Below are 17189 nucleotides of genomic sequence, written 5' to 3'. Positions count from 1 at the left end.
GTGCGGGGGAGCGTGCGGCCGGGTCCATGTGCCTGCTGGTGCCGGGGGGAGACGTGTTGCCTTCGGCCGGGACCACTGCACCGGCCGGCGGGGGTAATGCGGCCGCCGCAGACTCCGCGCACGACTCTGCCTGCGAGCGCGCTGGGTGCCGTTGGAGTCGGGGATGGCCCGGACCCCGGCAGCGCTGCTACTGGCGCCTCTGCTACTCCTGCCGCTGGCGACCCCTGCCCAGGTCTACCAGGACTATCAGTACTTTGGCCAGCAGGGCGAAGGTGACACCTGGGAGCAGCTGAGGCTGCAGCATCTAAAGGGTAACCTCAGGCGGCGGGGGTGACGATGTCCATAGGCTCCCCGTTGCCCTACTTCTGCTGGCTGCAAAGGGACCTTCTTCCGCGGGCTGCAAATCTCCACCCAGCTCTGCACTGGAGGCGTCCCCTTGGGCTGGTTACTGTTCTCTGAGGCTGGGTTTACTCTTGGATACGTTGAAATAGATACTGCTTTAAAGCAGCTCCCAGGGGAAGAGGGGGTGTGGGTAGGACATTGAAGCTGTCACTCGGGGATAGGTGCCAGGAAGGGCAGAGGCAGAGAAAGAAGGGGGCGGGCAAGATTGGGAAGTCAGAGAGGGTCCGATTGCAGAAGACCCGTGACCAGTGCAGCGAGAACGACAAGCGAAAACCCCAAATGGAAAGATTTGGGGAAAGAATGTCCAAGAAAGAGGGAATAGCAAGTGCCAAGGTGAAAAGGCCTGAAGGAGAAATGGGAAGAGGTCGGTGAGGTGTGGTAGAGTGGGTGTGGGAGGGTAGCAGGTGTCAGACCTTGGTGAGCCGCGAGTTGGGATAAGATCGGAGTTGGAGGCCTGGCACGGTGGCTCAAGCCTGTAATCCCAGCACTTTGGGAGTCCGAGATGGGCGGATCACGAGGTCAGGAGATCGAGACCATCCTGGCTAAAATGGTGAAACCCCGTCTCTACTGAAAAACACAAAAAAACTAGCCGGGCGAGATGGCAGGCGCCTGTAGTCCCAGCTACTCAGGAGGCTGAGGCAGGAGAATGGCGTAAACCCAGGAGGTGGAGCTTGCAATGAGCTGAGATCCGGCCACTGCACTCCAGCCTGGGCGGCAGAGCAAGACTCCGTCTCAAAAAAAAAAAAAAAAAAAAAAAAGATCGGAGTTGGAATAAGATCTGTCTCATAGGGGAAAGGGGCAGATTCAGTAAAGAGCCCTTTGAAGTGATCATAGTGGCCGGCACGGTAGCTCACGCCTGTAACCCGAGCACTTTGGGAGGCTGAGGTGGGAGGATCCCTGGTCTCAGAGACCAGACTAGCCTGGCCCACATAGCAAGACTCCATCTCTACAAAAAATATTTTTAAATTAGCCTGACGTGATGGCCCAGCACTTTGGGAGTCCGAGGCGGAAGGACTGCTTGAGCCCAGGAGTTTAAGACCAGCCTCGGCAACATGGAGAGACCCCCTTCTCTACAAAAATAAATAAATAAATAAAAACAAAAAATAAATTAGCCTGTCATGGTGGCATGCGCCTGTCTCAGCTACTCAAGAGGCTGATACAGGAGGACCATTTGTGCCAAGGAATTTGAGGCTGCAGTGAGCCATGATTATGCCCTTACATTCCAACCTGGGTAACAGAGCAAGATTCTGTCTCAAAAAATAAAAATGAAAATAAAAATAAAAATAAAAACCTGATCATAAAAATTTGGTTTCTATGTGCTAGTACAGCACCAGGAGATTTACTTACCTTCATTCTGTCAATTATGCCATTTATCACTTGATAGCCCTGCTGGTCAGTTGGCATTGTGCCTGCTTCAGGGCCATGGTCACACCCCTGAAGACAGAAATCAGCTTCACATGGCGGGCACCAAGGATGTTATAGGACACTCACAACTGTGCAGGCTGGCACAGCCTGAAAGTGTCAAGTTGTAGTTCCTCTGGGCCACTTACCCCGTGTATGAGCTTGGAAGGTTGGCTTGCTGTCTCTTGGTTTCCCCACCTGAGACTCATGGAAAGATTAAATGAGGCGGGACATGGTGGCCAGCTCACACCTGTAATCCCAGCACTTTGGGAGGCTGAGATGGGAGTATTACTTGAGCCCAGGAGTTCCAGACCAGCCTGGGCAACATGGTGAAACACTGTCTCTGCAAAAAATTAGCCAGGCATGGTGGCATGTGCCTGTAGTCCTAGCTACTTGGGAGGCTGAGGTAGGAGGACTGCTTGAGCCCAGGAAGTTGAGGCCGCAGTGAGCTGTGACTGTGCCACTGCATTCCCGCCTGGGTGACAGAGCGAGACCCTGTCTAAAAAAAAAAAAAAATTAAATGAGATAATCTATGGCGGGATGTCTGGCATAGAGGCAGAGTCTAGCGAATATGCGCTTCTCTTATTTGTTAGTATCTTTATCTTTCTTCCTCCTCTGGGGGAGGGGATTGGGAGTAGGCCCCCTCCACGTAGGTCTTCACCTCTGCCCTCCTTCTCTAGAAGTCGAGGACTCAATCCTCGGCCCTTGGGGAAAGTGGCGGTGTCTCTGCGACCTGGGCAAGCAGGAGCGCAGCCGCGAGGTAGTCGGCACAGCGCCAGGCCCAGTTTTCACGGATCCGGAGAACCTGATCCAGTTACGACCCTGCCGGCAACGGGATTGTCCATCCTGCAAGCCCTTCGACTGCGACTGGAGGCTCTGAGCCCGAGTGAGAGAGGGGCCCAGAGGACCCAGGGCCGGGGCAAGCCGTGGGTCTCAGGGTGGGCGCGGAGGGAGGACGTGCGGTGCGCGGCGGGTATGAAATGAGTTTGGGGAAGGGAGAACTGGGGCTCCAAGTCTTGAGTGACTTCAGGCTGATATGGTTAGGCGGAAGCTGAGTCAGGAGCCGAGAGCCCCGCTGATATCTAGGGAGAAAGACAAAGAAGTGGAGGGGGCGCCGGGTGCTAGGGCTCACGCCTGTAATTCCAGTATTTTAGGAGGCCGAGACAGGCGCATCTCTTGAGTCCAGGAGTTAAAGACCAGTCTGGGCAATATAGTTGAGATCATCGCTCCATAAAAATTTTTAAAATTAGACGAGCGTGGCGGCACATGCCTGTGGTCCCAGCTACTCGGTAGGATGGGGAGGGAGGATCGCTTGAGCCTGGGAGGCAAAGGTTACAGTGAGCCGAGATCGCTACACTGCTATCCAGCCTGGGCAACAGAGTAACACCCCTGTCTTTAAAAAAAAAAAAAAAAAAAAAAAAGTGGAGGGGGAGGCGCAGAGGAATAAAAGGAGATAAAAAGACAATGAACTAGGACCCTAAGGAAGGGGCATGAGCCTGGTAAGGGGCGGGAACCCACAGGCAGAGGACATGAGCCCCAGTGAGTCCAGGAAATAGAAGAAGTGTGGAGGCGAGACACTGTGGCTCAGGCTTGTAATCCCAACACTTTGGGAGGCGGAGGCGGCCAGATTACTTGAGCCCAGGAGTTTGAAGCCAGTCTGGGCAACATAGTGAGACTCCGTCTCTACAAAAAATACCAAAAATAGTTGGGCATGGTGGTGTGGTGTGCACCTGTAGTCCAGCTGCTTAGGAGACGGAGGTGGGAGGGTCGCGTCAGCCCAGGAGGTGGAGGTTGCAGTAAGCCAAGATCGCACCACTGCACTCCAGCCTGGGCAACAGAGAGAGACCGTGTCTAAAAAAAAAAAAGGGGGGGTGTCGGGGTGGGGGTGGGGACATTCATTCTAAGTTGGGAGGAATGAGCTTCTATATAGTGGGCACAGACCCTGAGCAGGAGTCCACTGAGGTCTGTGATCTCCAATGGGGGTGGGGAAGGCTTGGCCTGAATGAGAGAGAGGGTAGGAAGCACAGATCTTGTAGGGAGTGAGGGTGGGCTGAAGGCAGCAACCAAGGGAGGGAGTTTGGGGACTCCAAATCCAAAAGCCTGAGTTTAGTGGAAGCGGAGCTACCTGGTTCAGGGGACTTAGAATGTGTGCAGAAGAAGGGACTGCGAGTACAGGGCCTGAATCCAGGTGGAAATCGGGGACGCAGTGATGCGGGGACCCGTGTCCTGAGAGTGGGGTGATATTTGACCCTCTACTTCCCCATTAGGCTGGGTCTTCGAAGCTGCGTCTCAGTTTCCCTTTTATTTCCCCTTTTTCCCACCGGCCAACGCAGGCAGGGCCCCAGAGACCGTGAAGCAGAGCTTGCAAAGTGACCCGGTCCACCGAATTCCCCACACTGAGTGTTCGGCCACAGTCCTTCGGGACTACAATTCCCAGAAGGGCGCACGGCAGCGGCGTCGGCGTGGGCTGCGTAAGCGTCCACGGCGGTGGTAGCGACAGGGGCGTGTTCTGCCCGCGGATTGGCCGGAAACAGGTGCCGTTGCAAGGCCCGCGGAAACGCGCGCCGAGACGCGCTCCAGGGGTGTTCTTGCAGCTGGTGGAGGCGGCCGAGGCAGCATGGATCTCAGCGAGCTGGAGAGAGACAATACGGGCCGCTGTCGCCTGAGTTCGCCCGTGCCAGCGGTGTGCCGCAAGGAGCCTTGCGTCCTGGGCGTCGATGAGGCGGGCAGGGGCCCCGTCCTGGGTGCGCCCCTAGGGCCAGGGAGGGGAGGGGCGTGGCACGGGGGATGCGGGAAACGGGAGTCGGGATTGCACCGCACCAGGGGAGGGGATGTGGTCGTGCTGATGGCACCCAAAGAAGCAGTGATGGTAGAACAGGGATGGATGGTAACTTCCACGGGCTCAGTGAAAGTTACCATCCATCCCTGTTACCATCCGGCTTCCAGAAAACTGACAGCCCTTCTCCCCAGGCCCCATGGTCTACGCCATCTGTTATTGTCCCCTGTCCCGCCTGGGAGATTTGGAGGCCCTGAAAGTGGCAGGTGAGCCCGAGGTGTGCGTCTGGGGAAGGGATTCCTGGGTATGTGCAGGGGCAGGTGAGAACTGAAAGGGGAGGGCAGGAACTGGGAGAAGCAGCTGTTCCCCTTCTCTTCCAAACCTCCTCCCAGACTCAAAGACCCTATTGGAGAGCGAGCGGGAAAGGCTCTTTGCGAAAATGGAGGAGAACAGGGACTTTGTCGGCTGGGCGCTGGATGTGCTATCTCCAAACCTCATCTCTACAAGCATGCTTGGGCGGTGAGGGGTACCCGGGAGGGGCTGTGGGAAAGGGGCAGCCAGCATGGGCTGACTGGGCTTTCTTCCTAGAATGAGGTTAACTGGGCTCTGTTCCCCACCACAGAGTCAAATACAACCTGAACTCCCTGTCACATGATACAGCCACTGGGCTTATACAGTATGCATTGGACCAGGGCGTGAACGTCACCCAGGTGAGTTAAGTGTTGAGTTGTCCCCATTTGGTCATCTCAGGATAAACTGGGGACAAAACAGGAGTTCTAGACTGCAGTAAGCCATGATCATGCCACAGCACTCCATCTTGGGTGACAAAGGAAGACCCCCCCCAACCCAAAAATAAAAATGGAGGCCGGGCCCAGTGGCTCACGCCTATAATCGCAGCACTTTGGGAGGCCGCGGCGGGTATTTCACCGGAGGTCAAGAGTTCGAGACCAGCCTGACCAACATGGTGAAACCCCGTCTCTACTAAAAATACAAAAATTAGCTGGACGTGGTGGCGGGCGCCTGTAATCCTAGCTACTCAGGAGGCTGAAGCAGGAGAATCGCTTGAACCCAGGAGGCAGAAGTTGCAGTGAGCCAAGATTGTGCCATTGCACTCCAACCTGGGCAACAGAGTGAGACTCTGTCTCAAAAAATAATAATAAATAAAAATACACTAAAAATGGGAGGCCAGGCGCGGTGGCTCAAGGCTGTAATCCCAGTGCTTTGGGAGGCTGAGGTGGGCAGATCACCTAAGGTCAGGAGTTGAAGACCATTCTGGCCAACATGATGAAACCCTGTCTCTACTGAAATCGCTTGAACCCGGGAGGCGGAGGTTACAGTGAGCTGAGATCCCGCCATTGCACTCCAGCCTGGGGGACAGAGCAAAAAATAAAAATAAAATAAAAAGAAGTAAATGTGGGCAAAAATGTGCAGTGGGCAGATTCAGCATCAGATACGTCTGGAGTGCCTCAGGCATATTCATTGCTACTGTTGATTTCATGCTCCTGTTTCTGCCCTAAATGTGTGCCACACTGAGGACCCCAGTGTAGCCCCTAGTCCCATCTCCATCTAATCTCTCCCTCATCCTAAAGGCTCAGTCTGCAGAACAAATCCCACATGTGTCTCCTTGCCACCTCTGTCCTAGCCCAGGATACCCCCCACACACTAGACACCTGCTGAGCATCGTCTCTCATCCCCCACTCTCCTGTCCCCTCCATTGTGTTCCCCATGCAGCAACAGAAGGTAGTCTTTTTGAAATGCACATCTCCTGTGGCTCACCCCTGTAATCCCAGCACTTTGGGAGGCCGAGGCGGGCGAATCACAAGGTCAGGAGATGGAGACCATCCTGGCTAACACGGTGAAATCCCGTCTCTACTAAGAATACAAAAAATTAGCTGGGCGTGGTGGCAGGCGCCTGTAGTCCCAGCTACTCAGGAGGCTGAGGCAGGAGAATGGTGTGAACCTGGGAGGTGGAGTTTGCAGTGAGCCGAGATCGCGCCACTGCACTCCAGCCTGGGCAACAGAGCGAGGCTCCGTCTCAAAAAAAAAAAAAAAAAAAAAAAAAAAGAAATGCACATCTCGACATTTAGTTTTCCGATCACAGTGGAAATTAAATCAGAAAAATTTACAGTCGAGTGGGGGAGAATTACATTAAATTATCAGAGAAAAACATAAATCAGCATTGCCTCGAGTGCTGCCAGTGAAGGAACGGACCATTTTGGGAGAATAACAAGGCAAAATAACCTCGATGTAGGAATTGTATGCTGGGTGTGGTGGCTCATGCCTGTAATCCCAGCATTTTGGGAAGCTGAGGTGAGCAAATTGGTTGAGGCCAGGAGTTCCAGACTAGCCTGGGCAACATAGCAAGACCCCATCTCTACAAGAAGAAGAAGAAAGAAAGGAATTATAGCAAGGTAGGCCTTGCTGAGGAGGGACATGAGGATCAGGTCCAAATGCAGAGCTGGCGATGCAGTAACTGGCATAGACAGACAAGGGACCTGCCCGTGGGGGTTCAGGGCCTAGCCTGGGCAGAAAAATGTTCAGCTGGTAAACAAAAAATAAAGGTGGTTTCTGAAAACAGTATTGCTGTGGAGATACCACTTTCTCCCAGCCGCTCTTGACCCCTCTCTTCAGTGCTGTAGCCATAGACCCCCGTGCAAGGGCCCAGCATCATGGACCTGGTCCCAGCTCAGGGCCTTTGCACTGGCTGTTCTCACACCTAGAGCCCTCTTCCCCAGATCTCTGCACGGTTTAGTTCCTCACCTCCTTCAAGCCTTTATTTACCACTACACCTAGCTAATTTTTTATTTTTTGTAGAAACATGGTCTCCATATGTTGTCCAGGTTGGTCTCGAACACCTGCCCTCAAGCGATCCGCTTTGGCTTCCTAAAGTGTTGGGATTACAGGCGTGTGCCAACACACTCTACCAATTTTTTTTTCTAGTGTTTTCTGCCACCTCAGTTCCTAGAACAGTATCTGGCATGCAGTAGGTGCTAAATAAGTGTAGAGCAGATGCAGCATGATCAGAGGAAGCCTCTTCAGGAGGTGATTTTTTTTCTTTGTTTTATTTTATTGTATTTATTTTATGTTTTTGTAAAGATGGGGTCTCACTGTGTTGCCAAGCCTGGTCTCAAATTCCCAGGCTCAAGCGATCCTCCTGCCTCAGCCTCTCAAAGTGCTGGGATCACAGGCGTGAACGACTTTGCCTGGCCTGGGGGGAGATGTTTGAGTTGAAATCCCTGATTGTTCCAGCCTGGGGATGGGCTATGAGAAGAGGATTCTGGGTAGCAGCAAGAACATGCCAGGGCTGTGAGGCTAGAGCATTGGTACAGTTGTTTGTTCAATTAATATGTGTCTGTTGCTGTGGCAGGTGTTCGTGGACACTGTAGGGATGCCAGAGACATACCAGGCACGGCTGCAGCAAAGTTTTCCCGGGATTGAGGTGACGGTCAAGGCCAAAGCAGATGCCCTCTACCCAGTGGTTAGTGCTGCCAGCATCTGTGCCAAGGTCAGTACCCTACTAGCCATGGCCGGCTTCCACCATCCCACTATATAGGGGCCAGGCATGGCCACCACGGGGGAGGAGGGAGATTCCAGGTGCCTGTCTTGCCCACAGGTGGCCCGGGACCAGGCCGTGAAGAAATGGAAGTTCGTGGAGAAACTGCAGGACTCAGATACTGATTATGGCTCAGGCTACCCCAATGGTGAGCAGACAGTGACCATGGTACTAATGTTGAAATGGCCAGAGCTGAGCACACTTCTGAGGTTTTCTTTTCTTCCTTTCTGTCATTTATCATTTTATTTTGCTTATTTTTTGTTTCTATTTTTAATTTTTATTTATTTTTTGAGACAGAGTTTTGCTCTTGCTGCCCAGGCTGGAGTGCAATGGTGTGATCTCGGCTCACTGCAACCTCCACCTCCTGACTTCAAGTGATTCTCCTGCCTTAGCCTCGCGAGTAGCTGGGATTACAGGCACGCGCCACCACGCCCAGCTAATTTTGTATTTTTAGTAGAGACAAGGTTTCTCCATGTTGGTCAGGCTGGTCTTGAACTCCCAACCTCAGGTGATCTGCCCGACTCAGCCTCCCAAAGTGCTGGGATTACAGGCGTGAGCCACTGCGCCTGGCCTATTTTTGTTTTTATAAAGATGGGGTCTTGTCATGTTGCCCAGGCTGGTCTCAAACTCCTGGAGTCAGGCAGTCCTCCCACCTTGGTCTGTCAAAGTGCTGGGATTATAGCCATAAGCCACCACCCCTGGCCCTTTTTTCCTTATTTTTTTAAAGAGATGGGATCTCCCTATGTTGCCCAGCCTGGTCTTGAACTCCTGGGCTTAAGTGATCCTCCTGCCTTGGACTTCCAAACAGCTAGGATTACAGGTGTGAACTACTGTGCCTGGCTGGAGGTTTTCTAAATTGTTCTGGTCACCCTACTCCACAGTGAAAGAGGCCAAGTGTTAGACAGTGGTGCCATTTGTTCATGGCCACACAGCCAGTGAGTGACGAAGCTGGATTCCAGGCCATAGGATTGCTGCTGTCTTCCCCGCTTCCCACTTTACTGTCTCTCTGGAGCCCCAGTGATGGACTGAGACCCACGGTGGGCGTCTGCCCCTTTGTTAAGAGGAAGGGGACTAGGCGTGGTGGCTCATGCCTGTAATCTCAGCACTTTGGGAAACTGAGGTAGGAGAACCGCTTGAGTCCTTGAGTTCAAGACTAACCTGGGCAACACAGCGAGATCCCCATCTCTATAAAAAATTTAAAAAATTAGCCAGTTATAGTGGTGCCCACCTGCAGTCCCAGCTACGCAGGCTAAGGTGGGTGAGTTGCTTGAGTCCAGGAGTTTGAAGCTGCAGTGAGCTATGATTATGCCACTGCACTCCAGCCTGGGTGACAAGATGAGATCTTATGTCAAAAAAAAAAAAAAAATAATGTTAGCCGGGCGTGGTGGCTCACACCTGTAATCCCAGCACTTTGGGAGGCTGAGGCGGGTGGATCCCTTGAGTTCAGGAGTTCGAGACCAGCCTGACCAACATGGTGAAACCCCATCTCTACTAAAAATACAAAATTAGCATGGACATGGTGGCACACGCCCGTAATCCCAGCGACTCGGGAGGCTGAGGCAGGAGAATTGCTTGAACCTGGGAGGTGGAGGTTGCAGTGAGCTGAGATCACACGATTGCACTCCAACCTGGGAAACGAGCGAAACTCTGTCTCAAAATAATAACAATAATAATGTTTAATGACAGGCTGGGCGAGGTGGCTCATGCCTGTAATCCTAGCATTTTAAGAGACAGAGGCAGGTAGATCATGTGAACTCAGGAATTCAAGACCAGCCTGGGCAATATGGCAAAACCCCATCTCTACAAAAGATACAAAAATTAGCCAGGTGTGGTGGTGCACACCTGTAGTCCCCGCTACTTGGGAGGCTGAGGTGGGCGGATGGCTTGAGCCTGGGAGGCAGAGGTTGCATTGAGCTGTGATCATGCCACTACACTCCAGCCTAGGTAATAGAGCGAGACCCTATTTCAAAAAAAATAAAAAGACTGGGCATGGTGGCTCACACCTGTAATCCGAGCACTTTGGGAGGTTGAAGTGGGTGGATCACCTGAGATCAGGAGTTTGAGACTGGCCTGACTGTCCAATACGGTGAAACCCCATCTCTACTAAAAATACAAAAATTAGCCAGGTATGGTGGTGGGTGGCTGTAGTCCCAGCTACTTGGGATGCTGAGGCAGGAGAATCGCTTGAACCTGGGAGATGGAGGTTGCAGTGAGTCGATATCACACCACTGCACTCCAGCCTGGGCGACAGAGCAAGACTCCATCTCAAACAATAAATAAATAAATAAAATAAAAATGTTTAATCACAGGCCGGGCGCGGTGGCTCAAGCCTGTAATCCCAGCACTTTGGGAGGCCGAGACGGGCGGATCACGAGGTCAGGAGATCGAGACCATCCTGGCTAACACGGTGAAACCCCATCTCTACTAAAAGCTACAAAAAACTAGTCGGGCGACGTGGCGGCGCCTGTAGTCCCAGCTACCTGGGAGGCTGAGACAGGAGAATGGCGTGAACCCGGGAGGCGGAGCTTGCAGTGAGCTGAGATCCGGCCACAGCACTCCAGCCTGGGTGACAGAGCGAGACTCCGTCTCAAAAAAAAAAAAAAAAAAAAAAAAAAATGTTTAATCACTTGTTCTTGGAGGTCAAGGAGATGTCTCAGAGGCAGTCTCCCTGCACTGCCCTTTGAGCAGTTCTTGGCCAGGTAAAGGTCCTGTGGCAAGAAGGTGCCTCAGACAATAGGAGGTGCCCCAGGTACTCTGGAGGAAGCCTTAGAAGAGTGGCAAGGAGGCCAGGCGCAGTGACTCACGCCTGTGATCCCAGCACTTTGGGAGGCCGAGGTGGTTAGATCATGAGGTCAAGCGATTGAGACCATCCTGGCCAACATGGTGAAACCTCATCACTACTAAAAATACAAAATTTTGCTGGGCACGGTGGCGTGTGCCTGTAGTCCCAGCTACTTGGGAGGCTGAGGCAGGAGAATTGCTTGTACCCGGAGGCAGAGGTTGCAGTGAGCTGAGATGGCGCCACTGCACTCCAGCCTGGGGACAGAGTGAGACTCCATCTCAAAGAAAAAAAAAAAAAAGAGTGGCAAGGAGCTTGAATGTTATGGACTGTCACCATTGCCCACCCTACCCCAGATCCCAAGACAAAAGCATGGTTGAAGGAGCACGTGGAGCCTGTGTTCGGCTTCCCCCAGTTTGTCCGGTTCAGCTGGCGCACGGCTCAGACCATCCTGGAGAAAGAGGCGGAAGATGTTATATGGTGGGTGTCATGGATGTCCTGGGGGTGCTATAAGGAAGGAAGGAGGGAGGCCAGGGTTCAGCCCTGCCTGAGAGGGTTGCTCCCCATGGAAGTGGTCACTGTCATCACCTGTCTCCCACAGGGAGGACTCAGCACCCGAGGATCAGGAGGGACTCAGGAAGATCACATCCTACTTCCTCAATGAAGGGTCCCAAGCCCATCCCCGTACTTCCCACCGATACTTCCTGGAACGTGGCCTGGAGTCAGCAACCAGCCTCTAACAGCTGCCTCTACTCGCTCTACCTGCCTCCCCAACCCAGACATTAAAGTTGTTTAAGGAGAACCGCACGTAGAGGATGTACTTTTGAGACAGAGGCGAGGTGGGAGTGTGCTCTGCAGCCGGGTCCAGCTATTGCCTTTTGGAACCTTAAACAGAATGGGTGTTGGTTGATTGATTTTATTTGGTTTGATTTTTTTGTATTTTTAAATTTTATTTATTTATTTATTTTATTTATTTATTTTTTTTGAGAGACGGGAGTCTCACTCTGTCACCCAGGCTGGAGTAGAATGGGGCAATCTTGGCTCACTGCAACCTCTGCCTTCCAGGTTCAAGCGGTTCTCCTGCCTCAGTTTCCCAAGTAGCTGGGACTATAGGGGTGTGCCATGCCCAACTAATTTCTTTTTTCTTGAGACAGAGTCTCCTGTTGCCCAGGCTGGAGTACCATGGCATGATCTCAGCTCACTGCAACCTCCACCTCCCTGGTTCAAGCAGTTCCCCTGCCTCAGCCTCCCGAGTAGCTGGGATTACAGGCGCACACCACCACACTCGGCTAATTTTCTTTTCTTTCTTTCTTTTTTTTTTTTTTCAGACAGAGTCTCACTTTGTTACCAGGCTGGAGTGCAGTGATGCAATCTTGGCTCATTGCAACCTCTGCGTCCCGGGTTCAAGCAATTCTCCTCCCTCAGCCTCCCACGTAGCTGTGACCACAGGCACGTGCCACCATGCTCAGCTAATTTTTGTAGTTTTAGTAGAGACGGGGTTTCACCATATTGGCCAGGATGGTCTTGATCTCTTGACCTTGTGATCCACCCATCTCAGCCTCCCAAAGTGCTAGGATTACAGGCATGAGCCACCGCGCCCAGCCAGTTTTCTTGCATTTTTAGTAGAGACGGGGTTTCACCACGCTGGCCAGACTGGTCTTAAACTGCTGACCTCAGACAGTCTGCCCGCCTCAGCCTCCCAAAGTGCTGGGATTATAGGTATGAGCCATTGTGCCCCACCTAAATTTTGTATTTTTTAGTGGAGACAAGGTTTCACTATATGTTGGTCAGGCTGTTCTCTACCTCCTGACCTCAGGTAATCTGCCCGCCTCAGCCTCCCAAAGTGCTGGGATTACAGGCGTGAGCCACTGCACTGACCTTTTTTTAGTTATATGTTTAATTTATTTTTTTAATTTTTTAAATTTTTTAATTATTTATTTATTTATTTTTTTACATAAGAAAGTGGCAGCCTTTTATTGCAAATATGCACACACTCTTGGGCGAGGTTCCTCGGTCCTCAGGTATGGGGCCAGGAAAGTTGCGCCAGCGCTCTCGGGTGAGGTTCTTCAGTCCACAAATGTGGGTGCCGAAGAAGTCACACCAGCTCCTGCTGGCAGCGGACTTTTATGCATTGGTACTGGAAGGGGGAGGGCAGTGGGCGGGATAAGGGCGTGATAGGGGCGTCTCCATAGGCGTGGCCGGGTAAGTTTCCATCTCTTCGGGGTGACATCACCTGGCGCATGCTCAGTTGATCTGCATCTTCCCGGGCGCGGGCTGCATTTTCCTGCTACTTGTACCGTTACCTTGGGCTCGGCAAGGGTGACTGGGGTCTCTGAGTGTGGGCACCATCAATCGTCATCAAGGTGTAGGAGCTGGAAGGAGCTTTCTGACCTTTGAGGAGAGGCACCATGTTGAGGCGCGGCACCTGTCTTGATGGTGGGGCAATCAGACTTCTAGTGTCCTTCCTCTAGGAGGCTTGGAGGTGTGGAAAGTAGCGTCTGGGTCCTGGTCCATCTGCGGTGTGAAAGGTGGAGGAGGCTCCCTGGACCTTGGGGGGCCCTGAGGAGGGGTCTCCTCCCGGGTTTCGGCACCACCTGTCTTAATTTAATTTAATGTAACTTAATTTAGGAGAGCTAAGTAATTAAACATGAGGCCAAAGTACATAAGAAAGCGGCAGCCCTTTATTGCAAATATGCACACACTCTCGGGTGAGGTTCCTCGGTCCTCAGGTATGGGGCCAGGGAAGTCACGCCGGCGCTCTTGGGTGAGGTTCTTCGGTCCACAAATGCGGGGGCTGAAAAAGTCACCTATATGTTTAATTAAAAAAATTTTTTTTTTATTTTCTTTCTTGAGACAGAGTCTTGGTCTGTCACCCAGGTTGCAGTGCATTGGTGCAATCTTAGCTCACTGCAACCTCCGCCTCCCAGGTTCAAGTGATTCTCCTGCCTAGCCTCCCTAGTAGCTGGGACTACAGGTGCATGCCACCATGCCTGGCTCATTTTTTGTATTTTTAGTAGAGACAAGGTTTCACCGTGTTAGCCATGATGGTCTCAATCTTCTGACCTCATGATCTGCCTGCTTCGGCCTCCCAAAGTGCTGGGATTACAGGTGTGAGCCACCACACATGGCCTATTTTTATGTTTTGAAAATTTTTTTGAGGAAGAATCTCATTCTGTCGCCCAAGCTGTAGTGCAGTGGTGCGATCTCAGCTCACTGCAACCTCGGCCCCCTGGGTTCAAGCAATTCTCCCACCTTAGCCTCCTGAGTAGCCCAGATTCCATGCACATGACACGATGCCCAACTAATTTTTGTATTTTTTGTAGAGACGAGGTTTCACCATGTTGCCCAGGCTGGTCTTGTAGTCCTGGGTTCAAGTGATCTGCCTGCCGCGGCCCCTCAAGGTGTGAGCCACCATACTTGGCCGATTTATTCTAATATGTAAAATACATGATGTGACTGGTCGCAGGGACTCATATTAGTGCTTTGGAAGGCTGAGTCAGGAGGATCTTGACCAGCCTGGACAACATAGGGTAACAAGAGTGAAACTCTGTCTCAAAAAAAAAAAAAAAAAGAATTGGCTCGGCCACATGGGGGAAGATAAGAAAAAATAAAGAAGGGTAACAAACCAAACAAAAATCTTGACGGGCAGGGTGGGGTATGGCTGCAGTCCCAGCTTTCCTGGAGGTTTAGGTAGGCTCCAGCATGGGCGACAGAGCAAGGCCATGTCTCAAAAAAAAAAAAAAAAAAAGCGTATCTGCACATAAATGTTTGAAACAAGCTGCATTCTCTCCAGAAGGACCTAGAAGGCACAGATAAGCCCACCAGTGATTTCAGGCAGGTTGAGATGGAAGCTTTTCAAATGTTCTCCTTTCTTTGGTTCTGTTTTTGTTTTGTTTTGTTTGAGACAGAGTCTCATTCTGTCACCCAGGCTGGAGTGCAGTGGCACAGTCTTAGGTCACTGCAATCCCCACCTCCCACGTTCAAGCGATTCTCCCACCTCGGCCTCCCAAACAGCTCCCGAACACCATGCCTGGCTAATTTTTGTATTTTTAGTAGTGACAGGGTTTCACCATGTTGGCCAGGCTGGTCTGAAACTCCTGACCTCAAGTGACCCACTTGCCTCGGCCTCCCGATGTGCTGGGATTATAAGTGTAAGCCACTGCACCCAGTCTGTTTTTGTTTTCTGAGACAGGATCGCTGTCACCCAGTCCAAAGTGTTGTCATGTGATCTTGGCTCATTGAAGCCTCGAATGTCTGGGCACACACGATCTTCCCACCTCAGCCCTGTAAGTGGAACTACAGGTATGCCACCAGGTGCAGCCAATTAAAAAAAATGGCCGGGTGTGGTGGCTCACGCCTGTAATCCCAGCACTTTCGGAGGCAGTGTTGCAGTCTTGACTTACTGCACCCTCAAACTCCTGAGGTCAAGTGACCCTCCTTTCTCAGCCTTCAAGTAGCTAGCACTGCTGGCATGTATCACTATGCTCAGCTAAGTTTTTTTCTTTCTTTCTTTTTTTTTTGAGACGGATTCTCACTCTGTAGCCCACGCTGGAGTGCAGTGGCGCAATCTCCACTTACTGCAAGCTCCTGGGTTCAGCCATTCTCCTGCCTCAGCCTCCCAAGTAGCTGGGACTACAGGCCCCTGCCACCATGCCCAGCTAACTTTTTTGTGTTTTTTTTAGTAGAGACGGGGTTTCTTTTTGTTTGTTTGTTTTTTTGAGATGGAGTCTCACTCTGTAGCCCAGGCTGGAGTGCAGTGGCGCTATCTCGGCTCACTGTAAGCTCCGCCTCCCGGGTTCACGCCATTCTCCTGCCTCAGCCTCCCGAGTAGCCGGGACTACAGGCGCCCACCACTGCGCCCGGCTAATTTTTTTTTGTATTTTCAGTAGAGGCGGGGTTTCACTGGGTTAGCCAGGATGGTCTCGATCTCCTGGCCTCCTGATCCACCTGCCTCGGCCTCCCAAAGTACTGGGATTACAGGTGTGAGCCACCGCGCCCGGCAGGTTTTTTATTTCGTAGAGATGGGGTCTCCCTATGTGACAGGAGGCCTAGCACTTTGGGAGGCTAACACTATGTTGTGTTCTTGAGACGGAGTCACTCTGTCACCCAGGCTGGAGTGCAGTGGCATGATCTTGGCTCACTGAAACATCCGCCTCCCAGGCTCTAGCTCCTGCCTCAGCCTCCCAAGTAGCTGGGATCACAGATGCGCACTTCCATGCCTGGCTAAGTTTTTGGCATTTGGCATTTTAGTAGAGATGAGGTTTCACCATGTTGCCTAGGGTGGTTTCGAACTCCTGAGCCCAGGTGTTCTGCCCACCTCGGCCTCCCAAGTGCTGGGATTATAAGCATCAGCCACACCTGGCCCCTACAGAGTTCTTTTTTTTTTTTTTTTCTTGAGACGGAGGCTCACTCTGTCACCCAGGTCCCACATACTTGGGAGGCTGAGGCAGGAGAATAGCTTGAACCTGGGAGGTGGAGGTTGCAGTGAGCCAAGATCACGCCACTGCACTCCAGCCTGCACGATAGAGACTCAGTAAGAAAAAAAAAAAAAATTAGGGGGGCCGGGCATGGTGGCTTACGCCTGTAATCCCAGCACTTTGGGAGGCCAAGGCAGGCAGAACACCTGAGGTCAGAAGTTTGAGATCAGCCTGGCCACCATGGCGAAACCCCATCTCTACTAAAAATAAATCAGCTGGGAGTAGTGGCAAACGCCTGTAATCCCAGCTACTCGGGAGGCTGAGGCAGAACTGCTTGAACCGGGGAGGCAGAGGTTGCAATGAGCCAAGATCATGCCATTGCACTCCAACCTGGGCGACAGAGTGAGACTCCATCTCAAAAAAAAAAATTTTTTTTTATAGAGATGGAGGTCTTGCTCTGTTGCACAGTTTGGTCTCAAATCCGTGCTCAAAGGATCCTCCTGCCACAGCCTCCCAAAGTGTCAAATTGTTGAGATTACAGGCATGAGCCACAGTGCCCGGCCAAGTGTCCTAATTTCTTATAGTCATTGGATTAGAGCTCACAAATATGAACTCATTTTACTTTACCCCTTTCAACACGCTGTCTCCAAACAGTCACATTTTGATATCCTGGGGGTTAGGACTTGAACATATGAATTGGGGGAGACCATTCAACCCAAAACAGAGCATTTCTCCACTCCATGCAAATACTGTGTTGGACACAGAAGCCAGCACTGCCCCAGCCAGCCAGAATCCCAGAACTGCCCTTGGACGGTGGAGGCTAGAATGCCTGGGAATGCATGATGGGGGACCCAGCTCTGA

At 51.9% G+C, this 17189-nt stretch overlaps 2 protein-coding genes across 2 annotated transcripts; both read left to right on the top strand.

Annotated features, from left to right (window-relative positions):
* Positions 1-56: 56 nt before the first annotated feature.
* LOC115899066 (thrombospondin type-1 domain-containing protein 8) lies at positions 57-4213 on the top strand. Its single transcript, XM_030935292.1, has 3 exons — positions 57-311; positions 2484-2689; positions 4137-4213. The coding sequence occupies exons 1-2, from the start codon at positions 164-166 to the stop codon at positions 2681-2683; spliced, it is 348 nt and encodes a 115-aa protein (XP_030791152.1). The 5' UTR covers positions 57-163; the 3' UTR covers positions 2684-2689; positions 4137-4213.
* A 99-nt stretch (positions 4214-4312) lies between these two features.
* RNASEH2A (ribonuclease H2 subunit A) lies at positions 4313-11830 on the top strand. The gene is made up of 8 exons (XM_010361639.2): positions 4313-4547; positions 4774-4845; positions 4972-5098; positions 5202-5289; positions 7947-8084; positions 8193-8280; positions 11268-11391; positions 11513-11830. Exons 1-8 carry the CDS (start codon positions 4421-4423, stop codon positions 11649-11651), a joined length of 903 nt encoding a protein of 300 aa, XP_010359941.1. The 5' UTR covers positions 4313-4420; the 3' UTR covers positions 11652-11830.
* The last annotated feature ends 5359 nt before the right edge of the window (positions 11831-17189 follow it).

This window comes from Rhinopithecus roxellana, chromosome 8, assembly GCF_007565055.1.
Source record: "Rhinopithecus roxellana isolate Shanxi Qingling chromosome 8, ASM756505v1, whole genome shotgun sequence".
NCBI classification, from domain to species: domain Eukaryota; kingdom Metazoa; phylum Chordata; class Mammalia; order Primates; family Cercopithecidae; genus Rhinopithecus; species Rhinopithecus roxellana.
This window is presented reverse-complemented; position numbering and strand designations above follow the sequence as displayed.